The sequence below is a fragment of the Sturnus vulgaris genome, chromosome 16, assembly GCF_052056855.1.
Source record: "Sturnus vulgaris isolate bStuVul1 chromosome 16, bStuVul1.hap1, whole genome shotgun sequence".
NCBI lineage: Eukaryota > Metazoa > Chordata > Aves > Passeriformes > Sturnidae > Sturnus > Sturnus vulgaris.
The window spans coordinates 12,109,245-12,134,145 of NC_142258.1; the positions used below are offsets into that span (position 1 = coordinate 12,109,245).

The 24,901-nt window shown below is 37.0% G+C and overlaps 1 protein-coding gene across 50 annotated transcripts in view; it reads right to left on the reverse strand.

The window, feature by feature from the left end:
* RBFOX1 (RNA binding fox-1 homolog 1) overlaps positions 1-24,901 on the reverse strand; it is a 1,116,721-nt gene that overhangs the window by 52,162 nt on the left and 1,039,658 nt on the right. For 38 of the 50 annotated variants that reach the window (XM_088174490.1, XM_088174487.1, XM_088174482.1 and 35 more), the window contains one exon: positions 12,769-12,849. The exons of the other annotated variants lie outside the window; for them this stretch is intronic. In XM_088174490.1, coding sequence (XP_088030616.1) covers positions 12,769-12,849 — 81 coding nt within the window. The remainder of the gene's footprint in view (positions 1-12,768; positions 12,850-24,901) is intronic. 50 annotated transcript variants of the gene reach the window in all.

The window sequence follows — 24,901 nt, forward strand, 5'->3', positions numbered from 1 at the left end:
ATTAGAACACAACTGAAGAATGGACTTCATAAAAAGAATTTTATGAAAAGGGCTGTCCCATCAGGAAGCATTAAATGCTATTAACCAGTCCCAAAAGTAATGAAGATAGTAGCCAGGAGGGGTAGAGGTTTTAATGACTTACAGTTTGTAGGTCAACCTTCCTTAGTGCCTCAGTGCCAGGCTGCTGAAGCTCAGTCAGTGAAAATGCTATTATAATGGGGTTGAAAATGTGTTTGACTCTCAGCAGGGAAGCATCTGAGCCCACTTCTAAGCAAAAGTAGCTTAAATTCATCAAAGTAATTTGATGACTGGAATTCTTCTGATCTGTGACTGAGAAAAGGCAGATTTCTCCAAATGCACGTTGATGATAGGAGGTGATAACACGTGGTTATAAAAAGACTTTTCTAAGGACAATATAAAATCAAACATCAAACCATAGAAAACAATTTACATTTTCATCTAATGGCCCCATCTATTCTATAGATATTCATTCAGCTATTCAAATATGAATGAGACTACAATCACAAAACTCAGTTCCTACAGTCACTCAGCAATTTTGATTTTTCAAGTTTAAAAAATTAGAGTATAAATAATATGCTGTGGAAATCCTTGGCTTTGCATAATATAATTATCCAAAATCATACAAATCATCTACTACAGCCTAAATGAAATTGTTTTAAGAACATTATCCTAGTAAGATTTCTTTAAATTTGTTTGTTCTATTTTTATACTTAGGGAGATGCAATTTTAAAATGTATTCTTACAATGAATATCGTCTACAAAGTTTTCTCTTCTTACACTTTGTAAACATGAAATCCCTGTCAGGGTACCTCCTTCAGTGAAATTCATGAAAACATGAAATATGGCCAGGAAATTGCACATTTAAGCAAACAAAAAGGCCTGTGGAATTAACAGGATTCATGGTAGCATATCAGCAAAATTTAGAGAAGTAATGATTTTATAGAAAAAGCAAATATAAGCATAAAGAAGAAAAACTTCATCTTTGAGTTCACAGATGAAATTTAATCAAATCTTAATTTTTTTCCCAGAAGATGTAATATAAGCATTTGTTTTACTAATTTTTTATTAAATGAACATGACAGGGAAGTGCACTTTGTAGGCACCATATCTCAACACAGGCCAGGAAAAACAAAGACTGAAGAAACAATGAAAAGCTTGAGCTCCCAAACAGAGGAATATAACCTGGCAAAAAATACTTAAGGGTTATACACTGTGTATTAAAGTTTTAAAGCTTTGGGATAGATGAAAGAGCAGCAGATGCAAAAGACAACAGGGGGCAGATTTTGTATCAAAGCCATAAAAATATACAGCCACTTTAATGGGCAATTATTCTTCACATTTGTGCTGCGGTTTGAATTTGTATGAGGGTGCCATATGCCCCAAGAAAGGTGTGCCATCAAAATGGATGAGCAGATCTACCTCTCATCACTCCTAATCTCTCTTCCTCTGCACAGAGTAGCAGGTCATCTGCCAGCAAGAGTTTGCAAATGTTTTATGGTGAAGAATTTTAATGTTACGTCGTGTTTGAATCGGTTTATCGCTAATTTACTGCAGCACAGTTTTAACTGCTAGAAAGACAGGGAGACACATTTACATTATTCCTATAGTTCAGGAGGATCCCCGTTGAGGAAACACAATAAATTAAAAACAAAGAGATATAATGGGCAGCATGCTGAGAAAGGCTAAGCAGAATAATCTATATGATATTATCTGAGATTTCAGGAACAGAATCAGCAGTTTATCCCAATGTGGGCTGTGTTTTCCCTTCACTGTAATAGTAATAAGTATTATTAAGTGGCATTCTTTGAAAGAATTATAAACACTGTGCTAAAGAGGATTTGTGCTTTAAATACGCAGACCAAAGCACACTGCAAGCAAAATGTAAGCTCTGTTAATACAGATTTTAACATGAAAAGGCATTTAAATGATATATAAATATATGTACATACACACACTTCAAATTCAGGGTAAAAACAATCTTTGCAAAGTTCACAGTGTTTAAAATTACAGGCTGAAAATACATTTCTCCACTTGTCATTGTGAGATGATTTTATCTGGGATCTAGTTGTGAATTAACTGCATTCAAAGGAAATTTCCCATACATATCAAACACGGTCACAACTGGTCACTTCTATTTCTTTCTTTCGCAGGCTATTTTTTGAACCATACTTAAAATTATAGACCAATTATTTCCTTACTATTGTAAAAAAATACATGCCAGTATTATACACTGTTGTTTAGGAATGAATAAATCTGTATTTTGGAGAAACCCCTACTTATAGGACATTCTCATTTGAAATGCATTAAAAAGGAAAACAAAAATCTCTAATTAATGTACAAGTCTAATCACCATTCTCCACATGGAAGAGTAATTTTTCACTGTTCATTTGCTCAGTGTAATCTCAAAACTGACATAACAGAAAAGCAATGGCCTATAAATCTGCTCTCATTTGTTTCTTTAATATTCATATTCCATTGAACTACAGCTGCTTGTTGCTGCAGTCTATTACAACATGCAAAACTGTCGATAAAAATATTATGAAAGGCAAGATGTGTTTCTTCATGGCTCTGTGTGCCATTTATTTGGAAAAAAAAAGAACAACAAATGACTCATGGATTGTCCCTTAGTTTGCTGCACGCTGGGCGATTAGTGATTAATTACCTTGCTGCAAATTGACATGGCACAAGGAAATTGACACAGCTCTGATTAATTAACTTTTTTATGCAAGACAGTTACTTACAAAACACTGCACACTGTAATTGAATCCCTTTACACAACACTACTGCATTAAGTTTCCTGTCAAATCCAAATTAGCACCAAATTTCATGTAAATGTGGTGAAACTTTTTATACTGACGTGCATATAAATATTTCTAGAAAAGGGGCAGACAACTGCTTTAAAACACTATTTTCAAATATTTCAGCCTCAGACATGGGAAGAATCAGATTTTTAGATTATTCCATACCAAATTATAATCAAATGCATATAAAAAACCCCATAAACTGAATATTTCAGTAAAAAGCAACCTACTATTTATTCCTACGTTAAATTATAGGAAGACACTTAACTGCTCAAACAAAACTTTTCATTTGGTTATCTTACAATTGCTTTCAGATCTAATTATCTATCATTTCAATGACTTCTATATATTGACTTCTTTGTAATCATTTTAAGTCTAGATGGAACTATTCTTTTTGTTTCATCTCTTCTCATGTACCAGCAAACAATGCACTGCTGGTTTCTCTGTACATTGCTACCATGATACACTATTAATTGAAAACCTTCTGAGCCAAACCATGATGCCCAAGCCTGGAAACTGCCTCATCTTCCTGCCCAGGCTTTTTCCACGCCAGGGTGACTGGTCATGGGCACAGCAGCCCAGAGGGGTGTAGGGTCTCCATCCCTGGAGATATTAATGAGCTGTTTGAGTGTGGTCCTGGAGAGCCTGCTCCAGGCTCTGCTGCTGGAGCAGGGGGTGGACAATATGTTCTCCAGGGTTCCTTGCAACCTCAGCCACTCAGAATCAGCCATTTAGTGATTCTGTGGTTTATCCGAAATTCCCTTATACCTCTTTACTTATACCTTCTTTAACTGGATTGCATATGCAGCCACCTGGCATCACCCTAAAGCATCAAGGGGTTTCCAAGAACAAGCAGAAGAAAACGGGGGATGTGAAGGGATACAAAGGATGGGTAAGATGATTGAGAACTCTTTTTGTAAAGCTATGTAATGACAACAAGCTATACCTTTGATTTAAAAAAGAAAAAACAACTTATAACTGGTGGCAAAATTACTTAAAATCAAAATGAGAGTACTGCATAGCTGAAATTACAAATAGTTGAGGTACAAAGAACAGTTGGCTTTTCACAAAGGAAACAACTAAAAAAGAAGGAAAAGCTCAGGAGGTAAAAAAGCACCCAGGCCACAAAGGAAAAGAAACAGTAGAGATCAGAGAAGACACGTTTGATCTTAAATTAAAGAACAATCTTCAAATATAGATGATCAAAGTGATCAATATCTTGTCTGGTGTTCCCAGTCATTGGACAGCTATAAGTTTCAAGCAAATGGAAGAAATCCCCCGTGTCTAACAAAGCACCATTTCCAAGACAAAGGAAAAAGGCCATGGTTGTGAAAAGCTGGATGAAGAGCAGCATTACTATAAAGAGATGACAAAATTTAATAATTTGAATGTTTATGAAAGTTAATTATATAGTGACAAGAAATACTGTTTAGATGACACAAGGATTCCTAAAGCTCAACAGAATTATTAAATTGTAAAAAGAGCACTGTCAGAATGCATTGGGAACAATTTAGGCAGGAAGTAATAGAGGAAAAACCCAGCTGTTAACCTAATCTAAACCATAAAGGAAAAATTGTCAAAACAAAGAATTGCACCTGCAAAGTCATACTGATACTAAAAATGTTAATTCCTAAAAAGCACTTACTATCTATGAAATTCAGGTTGAATTTTTCTGTACACAGAATAATTCCAAGAGCCATGATTCAATAACCACCATCACAAAATAGTGACACTATTTGAAATCAAATCTTACAGGCTAAGCTGAAAAGCACAAAATTAAGAGTTTACTATCTGACAGACAGGATGATTTGAGATGTGCAGTCAACACTGTGGGTCTGGTACTAAAAATGAGTGACACAGCAGAGGGGTTACAGGATGCAGAGCCAGGGAAGGTGCCAGGACTGTGCACAAAGGGTCTGATGAACAACTGCATCACAGAACATGATAATATGGATGCAATTCTCACCATGTACATGTAATGTGCAGAGTGAATGTAATTACTACATGTAATTCTCAGTGTTTAGCTGCATTCTGAGAGGAGTAAATCCAAACAGTCCTATTGGCCTGAATCCCAGGTTGGTCACCAGTGCTGCCAGTGGCCAAGTGCTGTGTGCCCACCGACAGCAGAACACCAAGGGAAGGCACCTGAGCTCCCAACTGTCCTTGGCCACACACTGTTTTTATTATTTGAACTAAAGGACAGAGATATTCCCCACAATTTACTTTCTTTCCAGTTATCTCCCACTACCTACATGTAGGGTTGTGTAAGAGTGGAAAAAAAAGGCAGTGACACAAATCGGGATGTGTCTCTCTTTCCAAAATTCTTAAACCTGCTAGTTCAGACACACTGCTCCAGCACTGAATGGATCAACAGAAGAATGAGGGTAAACAGCAAGGCCCTTAAAAACACACCTGTGACAGTGAAATGAAAGCCACATTTACAGATTTTGGGCACACACAATGTATTTTAGTAATGACTAATAAGTCACCATTTAAAATATGGATAGACAGGAGGTAAAATGAGAGTTACCCTGAAAATAGCTGCAGAAAGACAATGTGTACTGATACAGAACACCAAAAATGCTGTAGGAGGAATTTCAGGCAACACTACCAAAAAAACCCAACCAACCAAACAAAAAATCACCAAAACCAAACAACAATAAAAAAAAAAACACAAAAAAAACCTCCAAAAAGGTTGACTTTTTAGTTAAAAACAAGATGATACTTAGACAGAATTTTTAAAATTCAGTAAAATTGTATTCATATGCATTGCATTATATTGTTGATTTATCTTTATCTTACTTGAAAATCAAAGCAAGCCCCAACACAATGGGACTGAACAGAGGTTGAAAACCTTATAAAGGCATTTCAACATGACAGGACATCAACATTTTTCTACACTTCTATACACTGGGGAGGGAATTATGGAAAGCCATGCTCTTCCTACTTACCATTGGTATCTTCTTTATTTAAGCTTTGACTTAAACATACTGTATTTAACATACAAATGGGAAGGGCAACTGGCACGTTTTTTCCTGATCACTATCAGGTTATTATCTTCATAAATAAAGATAATTAATTCAGGAAGCACATCAAAAGATAGTTTGACCCCTCAGTGTTCAGTGATAAGGTTTTTGTAGCCTGGAATTCCTGTATGAGATTGCTCTTCTCAGATGTATGGACATTTCCCTCAGTCAGGAGCTGCAGGACTATAATGGTTAATTTGGTTAATTAATGGCCCAATCGCAGCCTCTTTTGCAGGGGTGCTCCCTACAATGCAATAAGAATCAGACAAAACCACCAATGTGTGAATACAATTCACTGATATATATTTTATCACTGATGAAGTGACCTCCCATTCCAAATTAGCTTAAGGGAAAACAGACCAATTAAAAATTTAGTTTGCAGAACCTTTCTATATTCAATTCACAAATAAATAATTTGCGCTGGCAAATTTTTTATACCACAAGAATACTCATTTTTTTAATGTTCCTGAACCATATTCTTATTCAAAATGGCAAACCTGCCAAACAGTTAGATGAAGAAAAACTACAATAAAATCAGAACAAATGAATCCTTGATGCCATTGCAATATATGTCCATTGGGATTGAATGAGGTCAGTCATGACTGACACACAAAACCCAGAGGAGGAGACACCAAACGCCAGGAGCATCTACCCTTCAGCTGCCTGGAGTGGCAGCAAACTCCACCATTATAGTATAATTTTTAGATAATTACATGTGTGCAACAGATTAAACCTGACAAAATCAACAGAAGCAAGGTTTCCAAACTGAGTGCTTCCACTAATGATTTGTCTCAGAAGCGCACTTTGCATCAACTTTTGAAAGTTTCTATTTTCCCTGTGTAATTTTCTTGGTATTGAAAATATCCCAGCACATAATAGAAATGTCAAAGGTCTTCCCTCAATCCATTAGTAATGCCACAGGAGAATAAAACCTGGAATGTCTTCACTGAAACAGGCAACATAAAAATACTTTCATACAGCATTTTTTAGGTGGTTTACTAAAATTCCTAAGCCAAGTAACCTATTTCTAAAGCAAGGACATACTGCATAGACAGGCTTGACTCAATTTTCATTTCTGCAGCAAAATGAGTCCTCAAATACACTAAATCCTACTGTTGGATGTGCTCTTTATAAATATAAAATATATATTTATGATTTTTCCCCATTTATTCTATAAGCAAGATCCTGAAACATCCTCCATTTATGAATTAAAACAAAACACCCCTAGGAAAAAAAATCTTTAAAACTAGGACATATGTCTGCTATATATGCTATAAGTGCTAATATTTTTCAATAGAGAACGAAATTCCCACATCATGTAATTAATACTTTATGCTTGTGCCATAGATTTTCCTTCTGTCCTAGCACATAATGAATGGAATAGTAGGAATATTGGGATAATTTTGGGACACTTCTAATTCTGCTCTGAAGGAACGAAGTGATTTGCTTTAAAAAAAAAAAGTAAAAAAACCTTTAGCATTAAAAATATTTCTTGCTCAAAAAATATTGCAGGATCAAAGGTTTCCAGGGAATTTTCCAAAAGAACTGCCTTCCCACCTTTCTAAAACATCTCATCTTTGCCTTGTTGTTTCCTGGCCGCTCATGAGCTAAAATCCCAGGGCAACATAGTTTATTGTTTTAATATCTGTCTGACGCAAAGCAAAAGTATCCTCTGGTGAGTGCTTATCTGTCATATGTACTTCTGTGAAAGGAGTATCAAGATAAATAAGATGTTCCAAGGCATATCATGGGATTATGAGCTTGGCACTGACTGAATTCTATTTAAAAATAGTTTAAACAATAATTAAAAAAAAAAAAAAAATCTACACTGATAGTTTGGATATGAGCTTGAAGAGCGTTGGGTTTTAAATATTTTAATTATAAGGGGTTTATGCTATTTTAGTATGAATAGAAAATGAACACTCAAGTCCATAAATGGGACAAACAAGATGAGAGGAAATAATATTCATAATTTAAACAGTTAAAACAATAAAATTCTATTCTAATGGTACAATGGACTGTGAACTTACTTAGTATTAATTAAACTCAATGTAATGGCATTTTCTATATTGGAATGAATAACCAGTGATCTGGAAATTCATTTAGACCATTAGGTTAATTACAGAAACCGATGGAAGTTTTATCAGACAATTACAATTAAAGAACACGAACAATGTGGGACAGATTTATAAGCATTTGTACCACCTCAATCATTTTTGCTGACTTCCACCACCACTTCTTCCAAAACTGTAATCGATATATCAATTAAAAAATGGGCCATCAACTTCATTTGCCCTTGAGTATGATAAAATAAAATGAATTAATATCGGATTTTACATTTTCATATTTTTCTTCTTTTAATTCTATCACTTGATTGCAGTATGAAAGATTTATTTAGGAGCTGATAAGCAGGCTTACTGAAGATGAAACAACTCTAACTCTAGGAAATCTAAGCCAAAATTTACTTCAGTTTAAAATGTACTCATTGAAGTCAAGGTAAAATTCTCTTTTATGGGCATGCTAAACATTTGGGAAATAGAGGTGTTCATATGCACATCATTCTGAACAAAGGCATGGAGAAACTTAAAATATTTTACCATACATGTGAGCTACCCATGTAGCTAACAGTGAACTATCCCTTCAACGTGTCCTCAGAAAAATCCACTAATAGTTACACATTCAATAACTCGAGTATCTTAATGCTTACTTGGAGCTAAAATAAAGCCTTCAAGTTTCAGAGATCAAAGTGCTGATTTAGAGAGTAAAAAATATTTAGCTGCCTTTGAACTTCCCTTTAAATTTAAGTTCCATCTCTCTCCCATTGCCCTTCACGGGGCCTGGGCTGGCACATCTGGACATTCCTGAGGGATGGGATGGGATGGGATGGGATGGGATGGGATGGGATGGGATGGGATGCAGAGATTCCTCCCCACACCAACAAGGGCTGGGCCAGCCCAGGAGTGCTGGGAGCCAGGCCAGAGCACAAGGATTTCTACTGGGATTGCATCTCCTCTTCCATACCCTGCCACAAAGGACAGGGACATTACCAGGGGACAGAGCCAGCACAGGCTGGGAAGACAAGGGACAACAAACAGGACTGGCAACAAGAGAGTTTCCACTGCCAGGACCTTCAGCCATGGGAACAGATGGCCCCAGAAAATGGTGCAATCTCCACCTTAGAGGTGCTCTGGTGCAACCTGGTCCTTCCAACCTGAATTACTTTACAATTCTACAAGTTCGTATCTTCCTTGTTCCCCTTGCTTTGGCTCTCATGAGCTTCTACTTCATTCACATTTTCAAGCACTTCTGCATTATGGAAAAATGGGGGGAAAAGAGGCACAAAACAGTTTTTAAAAGTTCTTGCATAAATTCAGATCTGTACTTTTGCCTTTTTGAACCATACATACCCAGCTGTGTTACTGTCCTTGGTGGAACAGTGATAGAGACATTCAGGGACAGAATTTTTTCTCTTCTTTTGAATCTTCCTTTTGTCCTGAAGGGTCTTAATATTCTCATGGATCCTACTCATGTGTGGCTTCAATTTGGAAAAGTTCCAAAACTATTCTTGACACATTTCTTATTTACCAGTAGATATAAATGTCTTCAGGATTTTAAAATTCCCTGTGGAAGAAACTATTCTAAAGTAGTGAGGGTAAAAACAGACTGTCAGTTATGTGCATCCAAACTGTTTCATTTACTTTCAGTGAGATATCCTGGGCCTCTAGGAAGATTCCAGTGAATGCTGACTCACTGGGATTTGGTGAACTCCAATCATTCCTGGCTGGATAGAAATCCTTTCAATACTTGTCTGCATCCTGCATTATGGCAATGATGAAGGATTTAACTGAAATCTGTTGTACCAGTTCTGCCCTGGAGATGCCAAAACTGAAATCTATTGTATGAGTTCTGCCCTGGAGATGCCAGTCCTGTGGGAATCTATAGCAGCCAAGGTTTCCTGCCTGGATTTCCTGGCTGTGGCTGTCACAGGACCTGTCCCATCCAGGGGTGGGAACACATTGGCATGCTGAAACTTTCCTTTCTACATAAAAAATTCTCTGTTCCAACAATAGATGTGCAAATGAAAAACTGATCCAGGTCCCATCTTCTCCTTCAGCATAAGAGAACAGATGAGGCATGAGAGACTATTGCTGCTGATTTGTTCCACTGCTGGCAGAAGAAACAGCTCATTTCTTTCTGTATTATGTGAAGGGCCAGAAGTGATGGAAGGAAGCAGAGCCATGTTTCCATCTCCTGACATATTCAGAGGTGTAACTAATCATTGTGCTGGGAAATGTATAGTGTGATATATAAAATAGATCCTGGAGAAATAAAATATCAGAAGGGAAAGAGTAGCTCCAAGAATTGCAGCCTGCTTTCTGGAGAGCCAGGGGGTAAAAGTGCTCAGAGTCATCAGAGGCTGCCAGTGCCAGTACAATTACAAACCAACAAGTTCAGTGAGAAACAAGCCACATTAGAAAAAATAGCCACATTAAGAAAAATACATCTTACAACCATATTCCAGTCCTTCATGCCTTATAACTCAGGAGCAAAAGATGAACAGTCAAGTTAGACAACACTTTGAAAAATGGGGACTATCCTCTCCCAAATAATCTGAAAACTCTTAAATGCCATTAGCACTCCATGGACTTCAAGTACCTTAGATGGCTTTAGGAAAATCTCAGCAGACTCTTTCCCTTCTGTTAAAACAGTTACAAATTGAAAACCTCTTAATTCTTACATTGTAAGTGGTTGTAAAATATCACAGTTACAATATCAGCAGTAACAGAATAAACGATTAACAAATTATTCAAAAAGGAGGGCTGCAATATTGTTGTCTACATGGAATGATAATAGTAGAAGTATTCATCTCCTAGACACTAATGTTGACTTATCAGTTATAATTTCAATATTACAAATGTGCACAAAAATGGAATATAGAAGATCTTTAAACTAATAAAAGAAATGAGACAAAAGTCAACCTTCATTTCTGTTCACTTCTAGTGGAATTTCCTATAGAAATGAAGCTATTTTACATCTTTATTGAAAGTTTTGTAATAAGGAGAAATAAAAAATCTAATTACAATATTTAGTAATTGCAGTAATTTTGTGTTATTAGGAGTTGTGGCCCTGTAGGGGAAACTGCATTTTGGCAAGAGGAAATTCTATACATAATAAAGGAAAAATCATGACTTGCCCACACATAGATTCAACAAAAGTGTAATAATTTCTACTGCAAGGGCTACCAGCAATGCCTGTTATGAAACCATGTATTACACATTGCCCAGTGGGAGACAGATAGGCAAAGCTTGTTTATTTATGTATTTGGCATAATTGAAAACAAACAGGTGTTTGTTAGGATATCATTATTCAAGGAGCACCACTGCAAAATAAGATTTTTCAACAGGACTGACTCAGGAGACATAATGGAAACAGTGAACTCCAGAGCTCAGCTTGCTCACAGTGTGTCTGGGGAATCAATATTAGTGGAAATATCATCTGATGGAAATAGCAATCCCAGCAATAAAATTCCTGGGGTATAACTCAGTGAGACAATGGGAGCAACAGGATAAGCTTATGAAAAGCTTTCAAAGAAGAACAATTTTCAGAAAATTATAACAAACACTGCCCCCTCTTCTCTAAAAGAAGCTCCCTAATAGTGCAATGAATGAAATGTTTGGATCATTTTCTAATAAAACAAGCGTCAGTCAAAAAGGAGGAGTGCACTAAAAATGTCCAAAAGGGAGCATTAATTTAAACTGTAAGTAGTTAATATCTCTGTGTTACTACAAGAAGTAAAAAAATCCACTGCTAGGGAAAGGTGACATATTATAAAACATTATTGGAGCACCTGGAAGCAAATGCAGACTTGACTGCCAATTTAACTTGCAATTTAAAACACTTGATGCATGTGGTTAGTGCACTGTGCATTTGTAGACTCCTCATTTAAAGGGGATCCCATATGAATCCTGGAAAAGCAGCAGCTCTCGGGATGCCATTGATAACATTTGAGAAGAGAATTACATGACTGTAGAGATGATCACTATGGAACTCTTTTGTCCTAATACCTGGTTTTAATTTAAAAAATAATTATTTTAGTAGTCTAGATAAGCTCTAAGAGAGTACAAGTGCATTTTGGATTGAATACAATCTTCATAAAGAGCATATCTGATAATGCTGTTAAATCACACCATGCATTTTCTTTACAGAGGGCTACAATGAACACAGAGCCAGTTACTGTTTCTGCATTCAGCTCCAGGTGTCTCGTCCCACTAGAGGCCAGAATGAGCATCAGTGGTACCACCAATCCAATCTAAAACACTCTCAGAGGAGATTTCTGCTCAGGATTTCAGAGGAAACATCTCTACTCCAAAGTTTTGTACAGAAAAATGGCTGATGGCAGCATCCATCATGTCAGATTGTCTCTGCTCTTTTTATTAGGGCAGCTTTTTATGGCTCAAAATATCCCCTTTCATAAGGATGTTCCTTCAGTAAGAAAAGACTATATCTAATTGTTTCCTGACCCAATCCAATGGTGGCATGGTAACAGACGTTTTGTGTATTAAATCCCAATTGTGAGCAGGACAGAAGAAACATAACAACTTCTACATGAAATGCAGAGCACACAACAGTATTGGATTCCAAAAACTGGCACTGTTACTGTAGAACTTTACACCATTTCTGCACAACATCGCAATATAGGCAATTTTCTTTTCTTTTTTTTAAATAAAATATACTTTGAGAATAAAGATACAACTGAAAACACTGAATTATCTGTTGACATTATTTACATATGTTTATAAACACCACATTTACCTTAACAAGAGCTGTTGGGAAAGTTGACATTTTTAGGGGGCTAAATTCACATTAATGTGCTTTTGTCACAAAAACAGAACAAGAAACGAGCCATAACACTAGCTTACTTGTGGATGTGTATACTAGTGAACTGGGGGCACTGTACACGGGAGATCCCTCCTGGTTTGCCTGGCACAGCAGCACCCTGCCTACAAGAAAGAGAGAGAGAGTGGTATCTGGTTTTGGAACACTTCAACTAAACCTCAGTTTTCATCTCAAAACAGAAATCAAGTCACAGCTGAACCAGGGGCGCTTTTTGTCCTTTGACTTCAAAGCAGAAAGAGCCCAAATGAGCAGAGTTTGACATTGGCAGTAGCAGCACACAGACATGTCCCCAACACCAAGAGCGCCCTTATCCCGCGGGGACGCGCCCCCGCTGCTCGCCCAGCTGCCCTCTCTGCCTCTCCCAAAACTGCTGCCCCCGGGAGCACCCACCCACCCACCCACCCACCCTGCCCACCCGGCTGCTGCCTCCTCAGCCCCTGCCCATGGCTGCAATGAGGCTCCTGGAGGAGCAGGAGCCTCGTGTGCAGCATCCCAGCACCGACATCAGACCTGGGTTACATCGCTCCACGGGCGCTGTGTGACCACTGACACAGCTGAACTCAGTCTCTTCTGCTCAGGGGAATGCACAAACATATTTGTGCAAATGTATTTCTTTATTACAGTAAATAAGCTGGGTTCAGGATTAAGAATAAAACCAGATAAAACACTTTTTTTTCCCCCCAAAATAATGAAAATAAAAGCAATAACCAAATCCATTTAAATCAACACTTTTGCAATGCTCTTTCTGAACAAACGACACAACTTTAAGGTTATTTCTTTTTTTTTTTCCTTTTAAATAAACCTAAATAAAATACATCAAGATTTCTTAAAAATGTATTTTAGCAGTCTTAGATGAATACAGATTGAACATTGATCAGAGGTTGAAATAACTATACTTTCAAACTAGGAAAGAAACTTCTTCACTTCTGGAATAGAGTCCACCAGGAAAAGTGGGTTATGAGACATCTGGTTTTGCAGATATATGTGCATATATCTGTATAAACACACAGAGGATTTTATACACACATACACTGACATGCCTCAAGCTGTCAGGATTCGTGAATCACACAATTCAAAGCCATCAAATCTTTTTGGAGATTTGTGAAACTTTAGATGCTGTGAATTGACATGCAATGGAACTGCACTGAGTTCAGTCCAGTGGGTTTGGAAGGACAGGATTAAGTACAAATGGCAGGCACATTTCCCACATTATTACAGGAGCAATTCTCAACTTCCATTCACCACACCAGCATTCTCTCAAAATATATTTTTTAAAAATGTCTGCCATTAACCAGTTCTTTGATTGTTGCTTGCAGCTGTCACTTGAAGGAGAAATATTGGAAATACTGAAGAGTAATAAAATAATTCCTGTAATTTATGCAATTTAACTAAGACTGACTAGTGGAAATCTCATTAATTGCTACGCTTCTAACCTCCCCAGAAAACAGCACACCCTTAACAGGATTTAGAAATGCTTGCTTTTTTCCAGCCATCCACAACTAATATAAAAGATAAAACAGAAAACAAGCTCATTTTCCCCCTTACTTTAAGACAACACATCATTGACTGCATTGATATCTCTCTCAGCCTTCAGCCCTCGTGTGGAAGCTGCCAAATGAACATGCAGCTATTGAGATCCTAATTACAAGCAGGATTTTCAGGTTAAATATAAAATAAATAAACAAACAAACAAGCCCATGCCACACACTAGTTTGACCTCAGGAATGTGTACGTTGGAATATGGATGAATTTAACACCACAGATGCTTCAAAACCTGAGCTACTGCAGAAGCCTGCAAATGAAAGTGAGCTGAAGACCCAGAGGCATTCATCCAGCTGAGAGAAACACATTAGGAAAATCAGTCATTTTCATTAGGTTTCAAGAATAATATAACTATAATGACTTCAAGTATGTCTAGAAAACAGAGCAAAAGATTTTTAGAAGGTTACAATTTATTTACATTATTCACCATAAATCCTAGATACCACTTGGCTTCCTCCACGCTCCATAGGTATTTTCCAACTCTTTGTAGCTAAGATTCTTATATGTTTTCTGATTTCATCTCATACAAATCTAATTTTTCCTACTCTAGTCGTCTAATTTCTAATTAAAGTACTTCAAAACAGATGCTTTTTTCATCTCTGCTACTAGAGTGTATTTAATTTCTTGCACAGAGCCTTCTAATTATATTTTGACAATCTGCCTTTGAATTTGTACATAATATTAATACTGATAACTAAAACATTATTATTAGATTTTGTTAGAAAAAAATATGGAACTTTTTAATCTACTTTAGTAAGAAAAGATTATTTCTTCTGCATCTAAATTTGGTATTAAAAGTATTTAAATTGCAATTCATACAACTGAGGGAAGACTGAATTATTTACAGTAAGATCATGGATAAGCCTCTGAATACAGAAACAATATATAAATTTCCCAATGGAGAAAAAAAAAAAAAAAACAAACCTAAAGTTTGTTTTTTTCCTCCAGAACACTAAATTCTAGTGTAATGGAATAAAGGATTTTTTATTTTTTTTTTTAGTTGTTTTTTTTTTTTTTTTTTTTAAGGAAAGAGAATTTTTATATAAAGTTTTGAGGGAGCAGTGGCAGAGGGGACACTGAGGGGACCAGCCTGGGGCAGGGGCATTGCAGAGACCCAGCCTCACCCCTGGAATGCTGCCTGGCAGCATGGACAAAACCAGATGTCCCAAGATCAAAGATTATTCCCACTCATCCTTCTCTTCCTCCACTGTTTTCTCCTCCAGCCCATGATTAAGAATGTACTGTTTGATGAGGTCCTTTGCTGAAGCACCACAGTTATTTTGAGAAATAATTACTCTAAAAGTATTCAGGACTGTGGAAAAAAATGATGTGCAGTCATTAATATTTTTAGAATACTTAAAATTCAGTTCCCAGGGGTTTCAAGATCTCTGACTAAATGCATTTCCCCCTCATCTTTTCATACTTTCAAAAATAAGTTTTTTGTATACAGTTATTTACATGATGCAGATAAACTAATCTACAGAAATACCAACGTCCTCGTAGTGCTGCACAGTTTTCACTGCCTCATGTAAAACATAACTAAAAAGTCACTGTATTTCTCAAATCCTCAAAGAGCCAAGAAGTAACACCAAGGGTCAACATCTGAACTCACCCACTACATTATAAAGGATTTTTAAACACTTTCTGTTAAAAATAGCTGAAAACTGGAGCCACTGGAGTCAGTCCTACAGACAGCTTAGAAGTAAACATCTGCAATTAGCTAAAAATAATCTATACAATTAGCTGTAATGTCTCACGGTATTGTTTGAGAAAGTATAAATTGAAGTAACATTTTCTGCAGAAAAAAACCCATATACCATCAGCTAAAATCATGCTGTTGGTGTAAAATTACAATTGCAAGGCCTTGATTACGGGCCCAGCTCTCTCCTGATGAAACTTCTAGAAAGCTTTCCTGGCCATGGTTTAAAGTTTATATACCATGGCAGAGAGCCTGAGCCTACAATGCACCACCTCACCTCACATGGCATGAACCAAACGTTTCCAGTTTACAGTGCTGGTATTTATTCTCCAAGAACTTTGGTGGGAATTACAAAAAAAAAAAAAAAAAAAAGAAAGAAGAGGACAGATGTTGTTTATTGGGGGATTGCCCTGGGACACAACAAAGTGAGACACGAGGAATGTTCTTCTCACTCCAGGAATCCTAAGGAAGCACAGCTCCACAGAGAGCTCTTGGAAGAGCTGGGAAGTGTCAGTGGTGCTGAGTTCTCACAGCATCCAGCTGCTGCCTTCACAACGAGGGTAAGCACAGAACCATTTTGGGTGGCAGGAACTGATCTCAATATCCAGGGCTGGGCTGCACTGGGTTTTAGTGCACAGGTGGCTAAAATGAGTGTTTGTAATACAGGAACTAAGTAACTTGCTACACACAAAGAGGTTTAGTGGCGATTCCATGACTCTAATCCATTGTACTCTCAGCTTTCCAGGTAAACCAGCTGCCCTTTACACATATTTTTTTCCTATTATATTACCAAAAGGAGCTTCTTACTGCTTCTCACAACTAAGTACCAGTTCATCCATTCTTTAATACTATTTACAAGCAAAGAAATCCAAACAAAGCCACAGGAAAAAGTGATTAAAAAATGAAGCTGTTGGAGTCTCATTTTGTCAACATTAGTATAAACTGTTATTCTAAGAGCCTAATCTAAATTTAAATCTAAGCAAAACTCCCATTCTTTATTGAATTCAGTGATTGTTTTCTCATTTTCTTTTTTTCCCAGTCCAGTTGGATGACATACAGTTCTCCCTGAGTTAGTTCTGATCATTCTGGTCACTCTTTTCCTTTGTGCCTTTTGCAACAGCTATTATTCCTAAACACTTTGGTGTTCAATGCACGAAGAAAACCGTAAAGCTGCAGCTCTCATGAACAAATCAGGAGATTTGTAAGTGTATCAAGGATCCTCATAAGCAATCCATGCTCACTCTTGGTTTGCTGTTCTAAAAGTGCAATTTAATATTGGCATTTTCAGACAGAAATAGCACTATTTTTATTCTGGGCAGAAATATTGTTCTGTGATGGATTATTTCAAAATGTCTCACAGAAAAAGATCAGAAACTCCTAATAAAAGGCTCCTGTTGTGCAGTAATAGTGTATTTTAGCTTCTATTGTCCCTTCTGACTAGGGAATTTAAAGAGAGCCTCTACAGCCTCTCTCTTGAATACATAATAGTAGTTAAGTGCTCTCTTAGCCCTTCAGTATCAATAGTTAAACCACACAGAGTTAGCATGCTTTTAAATATGCTGTTAATTCAAAAAGAAGTGCTCTTTGAGGGCCTTCAGTTATCTGGGATCTCTATAAATTGAATAATAGCCTTCAGATTTTAACACAACCACTCATGGATGGTTGTGTTGATACACTGGATTGTTTCATCCATTATTAACAAGGAATAAAGTAGCATAACCCCAAACCACACGCCTTTCTTCCAATATGCTAAAAATACAAACAAAACCTGTGTTTAATCTCACCAATGCTTATATATAGTTTTACTTAAACAAGAGGGTAGGGAGGAGAATCTAAAGTAGTTGATGTCTAAAGGTGATTTTCCTAAGTCCAAACCATTCCTATATTGCCTTCTGACAGCAAACCTGAAATACATTCAATTATTGAACAGCCTGGGTGTGCTTGCTGCTGGTAATGAGAACCTGTGCTCAAATCTGTGCTCATGTATGTAGCAAGTCCCTGATATATATATATATATATATATAAAACCTGATATACATTGTTTGAAATATGGGGAGGGGCAAAAAAAACACACCAAAAAACACCAGGCAGTGAAGATATGTGTCTCTGAGACATTTCCTGGGACCTCTCCATCCAAAAATTCTATTAAAAATGTTAATTTTCCTTTCCATCACTTTTCTAGGCTTAGTGAATATTTCTTGTGTGCCCAAAACACCCAACGGAGTGAGGCACTGATTCAGGGAACAGCAATGAATGTTACAGCAAACACCTTTTGTAAGCAACCCTTCCAATTATTCTTTGCTGGCCATATCATCCATTTCCCAGCTTTTGGGAACCAGACCTCTCTCCCCAGTTATTCCTGTGCAGTATCCAGGATGCTGTCACAAACTGAGATTGGAAGGGGTCAGTATTGTGCAAATCAGAGAAGCAATAAAGTTTGCAGCTCTGGTGTGAGATAATCCCCCCTAATTCCCCTTCTCCCCACTCTTCCCTCTGTAGGACATAGAACCCATCCCACAGTAACAGGGATCTCTCCTTCTCCTGCCTGCTTAAAAACCCACTGTGTGACTGACTTGTTTATAATTTAATTAACAAGCCATCCTTCCCATGGACTGGCTGCACTTCAGGAACAATTCATGTAATGTTTCCATTCAAAAAATAAAGCAATTGCAGCAAACTTTCCTTTCCAAAATAATTTAAAAATTAGTAATCAGCCACAAGCAATCCTTGACTGGTAACTAAACTGAAACTAAATTGCACAAACAACTGGTTCTTGTACCAAAATCTGCACCATACTTAGGGAGTTTTATCTGTGCTCCTTAGTGAACTTTATTTTTGGCATCCAAGTGCAAATTCTTATCCACACACTGCCACCAGAAAAGTCAAAAAGCTGGACATGCATAGTCATGAAGAAAAAGGAGTGGTACCATCAGGATTTCCTGAAAAATATGTTTACAGTGAGGTGCCTCTCTAGAACCTCAGGTGCAAATAAACTCTGACATTCAGTGCCATTATTTTATACCGGGACATGCATCCCACTGAAGTTGTTCAGGATCTTTCAAAAATTAAGTCTGTATTCCTAATCTTTCCAGGTCCTCTAGCAGACAACAGGTAAGCAGGTAAATGATGACTGTTCTTGGTTCACTTGTAAGTGAGAAAAAACATGAGAGAAATTCTGAAGTATAAACTTCTGAAGTAAACTCTGAGCTGGAATTATACTCCTCTTGAAAGAAGATACTTGACAATATACAAAATGCACTCATGTTCTGGTGATAACTGAAATGGGTTGCATTCATATGTCTGCCTGTTGAATAAAGATTGCAATAGGAAAAGAATCAGAGAAGTGATGAAACTGGAGCCTTTCTGCCCAAACACAAACTACAGTCTCAACACGGCCCTGCAGGGATTACAAGTGGATGTGTTTATGCTTTATCCTCTCATATTGTGTTAAGACACTATTTTCTGTGTAAATTACCTATTTCAGTACATCTATAAGACAGAGATGCAAATCTAATGCAATTAGATGCAGAGATGCAAATTACTAATCCCTCAGTTCTCCTTGCTTACACCAGCAAATGCTGGTTCTGACTTATAAATAAAATTCTATTCTGAATGACAAGTTGAGAATATAAAAGACCAAAAATTGAATCATCATGCATAATCCTGGCTTTAGCTAGTCTATTTCTTTCCTAGCCCAAACAGGTTCCAGAATTTCAGGAGCATAAAAAACCATTACAAACATGGTAATGCAATGTTTCTAAAGTTTCCAAAGCACTCACTTTTACTAGAAGCAATTCTATGCTTGGAGATTTCCAAAGAAAATCTGAGAGTACCAAACCAACAGAGCTTGTAAAGCACAGTCCCGTCTCAGCTACCTCCAGAATGAATAAATGAATGAAAACTGTATTTTGAAAGTTACTCTTAATAACTATTATGAAATGCAATTACAGTGCATACTGGGGATCCTGTCATGCAATGCCCAAAATGGGAAAAAAATGCATAAGAAGGAGGAGAAAACATTAGCAATATGTTTGGAATACAATTAACCATAATCTTAAACTGCTTTAGCATTAATTTACAGATGTAATCAAGGTTTAACACAGACCAGAGTTGTTTTCCATTCCACTTAACCGTATTAACTTTACATTTCATATATTACTTTATTACTTTACATTTCAGAATAGTTTGTCTGCCTGACTGTCCATCCTAACAAATGGATCTTCCTAACTTGGTTATTCTTCTAATCACAGGAATTTATTCCTCCACATAACTGCTACCAACTTATCTAGCATTGCAAATATCCCACGCAGTCCTGAACAAACAAACGTTTTAGTGATGACCTTGTAGTTTGTCTTAAATTTTCCTCTGAGAGATCCTTAAGCCAGTGCTTTTTACATCTATCCACGGCTGGTACTTGGACTACAGCCCCAGTTTTATTCCAAAAATGCCTCTTGCAGCCTTAGCTCAGGCCCAGGCAGTGCCCACCCAGGCCCACCCCTGTTTTAGAGCAGTAGCTCTAAAACATCTGGATTTATATCCAGCCTCAAAACCTACACCATACACAGTCTGGAGAGGCTGTCACCTTATTGAACTAATTTTGGGTCTCTCACTAACCAGGAAGCCATAGAACACACTTTCATTAAGCACTAGAATGATGTAAGAGGATCAAGGATAATTTTTCTTTCAAGGTTTTCTTTGTGAGCAAGGAACAGTATTTAACTTTTTTTAGCCCTATAAAATTAGGTCAATTATATCGACAATAAAAACATCTGAACAAACACAAGAACTTAGAAACAACGCAATGACAAAGAAAGGACAGTACAGCTCCTGCTTGCTCAGAAGGATTTCTTTTGGGTTATTTGACTAATACCTAAAAACCAAGGAAACCTACTGTGTGAATTCAGGTGAAACATGGAAACATGGTCAGCAGATCAAGACCTACATCTCAGCAAGATTTTACCATCAAGCAGAGAGGTGTAACCACCCACTCCCCAAACACATCCCTTCCCCTCTTTTGAAGGAGCTCCACCTTTCAGTAAATACAGATTTCCTGTTTCTACCGATTCCGTTTGTGAACAAATCCATCATAATCCAGTATCAAATGGTTCCCCATACAAGACTGGGGTCAAAATTCACAAACTTTTACATCGAAGAAGCAAAAACTCCCTTCTTAACAGTTTCCTACCTTCTGGCATAAAGTATCTATGGTTGAAGATTTACAATTAAATAATCAAATCTATGGAACTTCTTCTAGAGATCACACAGAAGAGCATCAGATCCTAAGTATATCCTGCATGATACAAATCCAAGAGAAACACCTTCAAAAGGGTAACACTGACACTATCTGTGCTCATCTCTTTAAAATGTGCAGACTTCAAAATAATGGTGAATATAGGCAGATTAATCCTGCTCCAGATTTAAATATATGACCAATTGACTAAATTAATGTTTAAAAAGTTAAGTCATTGGCATTAGCTTTGAATAAGCCTTGTTTAGTTTCCATGAGGGTATACATTTTAATGAAGAACTCATTATAATGTAGCATAAGGCACAATTAATTCTGGATTCTTATTATTTATTTTTTATTTTAGTAAATAGCTAATGCAGATGCTGAATTGAATTTTTCTTCTGGCTTTATTCATCTTTCATAAACCAGGATTTCCTCTATAATGGCTTGTAAAAGCTCCACAGAGTTTTAGAAATGCATTAACTGTCATAAATGGTGTTAATCTACCTAGGAACTCCTCATTTGTATGATGGTACTTTTAACATTACGATTTTTGAACCAACACTTATAGCTGTGTGCTATACTTTGAAAAGAAGCATCTACATAACACAGGTGGAATATTAAACAATAATTATTTGACTGTAGGTAGAAAACTATTTAAGCTGCTTAGCTAACACTCCTGCAAATACATTTATTTAGGAAAATCTGCTTAGTCAGTAGCAAAGTTTGAATACAAGTGTATGTAATCAAATGGTAAAATGAGTTAAACTATGGAGGGACAGACAGCTTTTAGAAAAATTCACTCTATCTTATCTCTAAAGCAGAACTTTTACCCCAAGATTAGAATGCTGTGCAAGCATATAATTCAGCTTCCCAAACTCCAAACACTGAGAAGTGTTTCTAGGGTATTTGTTGAGCTTATGCAAGACTCATTTAAATTCAAAGAGAAACACTAGAAAGATGAAATGAATCCCAGGTGCTCTTACACTCCAGAAATAGATGCTTTAAGACATGAACAAAGAGAATTAGTATTAGCAAGTGTACAGGAATCCTCTCTTTCCCCTGGATTCATCTTACTTAAGGGCATGGCTTTATATATATTGCTATGGTAGCTCTTTGCTTCTAATTACATACAGCATTCTATTCCAAACTTCTGAACACATGTTTGAAAGGAAATTTGTTACAAAATCTGGTTGTTCGTGGATACCGCTGGCTTTCAAATGCCAAAAAGCCCCGGGCATCTAAAACTTCTGTGTCTTCTGAGGGCTTATAAATAGTTAAAAATGCACAAACTCTTCCCCTCTCTTTCATTTTGAGGATGGGGAAAATTTTGCCAGTGAACATGGAATAACTGCCCAAGAAACTGTGTGCTCACAATAGTCTTCACTGGGTTAAGGTTATTTGTGAAGTGAATACAACTACTCAACTATGTGGGATGACTTGAAACTATCTCCTGAAACTCCTAGAACTTAACAATTAACTCAGGAAAAATAATAGTGCTTGAAGTCAAAGGAGGATGGAATCTTCTGCGTTCCACTGAGCTGTGCTCAGTGACTTGCTCTAATGGTTCTTCACTTCTAATCTTCAGTCCTTTCTTTCTCCACTGCCTACTTACATTTTGAAATGTCTGAAATATTGTTTGTTGGTTATGACCAGACAAGAATATTTTCTCATGTTACTGTGAATTCCACTGTTCTCTGAAAGAGTATTCACTAGATTTCCAGGTAATTTCCAAGTAACATCTTTTCCCCCACCTTGCATTTGGGAACTGCCAAAAATGAGCCTCTCCAACAAAACTGTTTTCTGCCAGGAATAAAAAAAAACCTTTTAAAATGGCTTTACTGTGTCTCAAGCTACCTGCTGTACAGGACTGATCTGTTATAGTAACACAGGTGCAACAATATCCTATATTTCAATAAGAAGAGCGCAAGAGATTGCTCAAAAATTCATTGTTCCAAAACCCAAAAGAGAGAAACAAAAATATCTGCAATAACTGAAAGGAATAACATGGAACTTGGCTGTCAGACTGCCTGAGGCAGAAAAAAAGGCTTGGTATTACAGATAAAATATACACTATATAAAAATAAGCAGGTGAAAATGATATTATAACAAACCACAGAAACAAAGAAAGTACCAGAGCATACCTAGTAAAGAAATCCAGCTACAAATCTGTATTTTCCCAGCCATAAATGAGTGTTTGGGGAAAAGAACAGACTCTAGCTTAAACACAGGAAAACTATGGGATGTATTCAAAACTGGATGGAAATACAAATAGATGAAAAAATTATCTCAGCTTCCATGAAGACTTTGTGAAACAAATCACAGAGTGCTTCTTACAAATTTCCTCATTAGGACCTGCCTAAGAATTTAATAAAGAAATGGATAACACAGCTTCATTAAGCATTCCTTTCTCATAAGAGGAAAACCCCCTTAAATAGTATGCTTTTATTTGTTAGAGGAAGACTGTGTGGACATAAATCATCTCTTTAAAAATTTCCTATCCATGATCATATATGGAAAAGTGCAATTCTGTGAAAATCTGGAATGATATATGGAAAAAAAAATCCCTTATTTTTCTCTAAAATAACATTTCAGTGACTTCTCAGCAGAAGGGTGGGAAGGGCAGGAATTGGTGGCCACCAGGGAGCCTTGCTAGACCCTGGAAGTGCAACAGGAGTCTCCAATCTCCCAAACACAGCCCTGGAAATCCACACCAATGCCACCATGGCTAAAGAGCCACGTTGCCAGGGTAGTGTAATTTACTGCAGCACAAAAACAGCCTTAGAAGGGCTACCCAGGAAGAAAAATCCATAGTGTTTTGTAAATATACAGTATTTTGCAGTCCCCAAGTAATACTTTCCCACCACAGTGTCTGTTGTGCATCTCTGAGTCTCCATTTTCAGCTGTCACACGATTTCTCCATAAAGGCTTTTCTTCACAGGAGTGTACACTCCAAAAAAAAAACCCCGAGCTATAACAATCATGTCACTGGTCCAACTGTTTACCATTATCTTCAAGGTTTTAGGGTTGATTTACATTGCGTTCCTCCCTATTTGACTTTAATTGTCTGCTTCAAGTTGTCAGGACATAACTATATCTTAGATTTGCATTGCATTAGGGGATCTTCTCCTTTCTCTATTGATCTTGTCTTAGGGAGTAATTTAACTCAATTCTAATTTTCCTGTGCATGCGGGGTGCTCTCCATCCAAGGAAGTGAGTTATGTGTATTCAAGTGGTGCATCTTATGAATCTTGTTAAGCTTTACCGCCTTCTAGCCTGCACTGATGGAATATTTAATCACAGAAATGAGCTGGCAGATTTGATGTACAATACGGGGAAGCCTCGCGGCTGCGGCGCCGCCGGCAATTGAGGAGCGGGGGAATTTGCCATTCATCAGTGCCATCCTGACAGCTTTGTATAACCTTCTGTTTTCCACTTATTTATGAAGATTAAAGGTACTTTAAATCAACAGTTTCTCTGTAAATGTATCATCTTTATTTCAGAAGTGGCCAAATTTTTCATCATTTGTTAGGAGCTGAAGGAACTTCTCACACTGACTGTGAAAAAGTTGGTACAGTTTTATCATGACAGTGCTGGAGACAATAAGTAAACTAAACAAGGAGGACTCTGACTGTCTTAAAAATTGCATCTCTAATTTTATAATCTTCAAAAATTCAGTTGCTTCTTA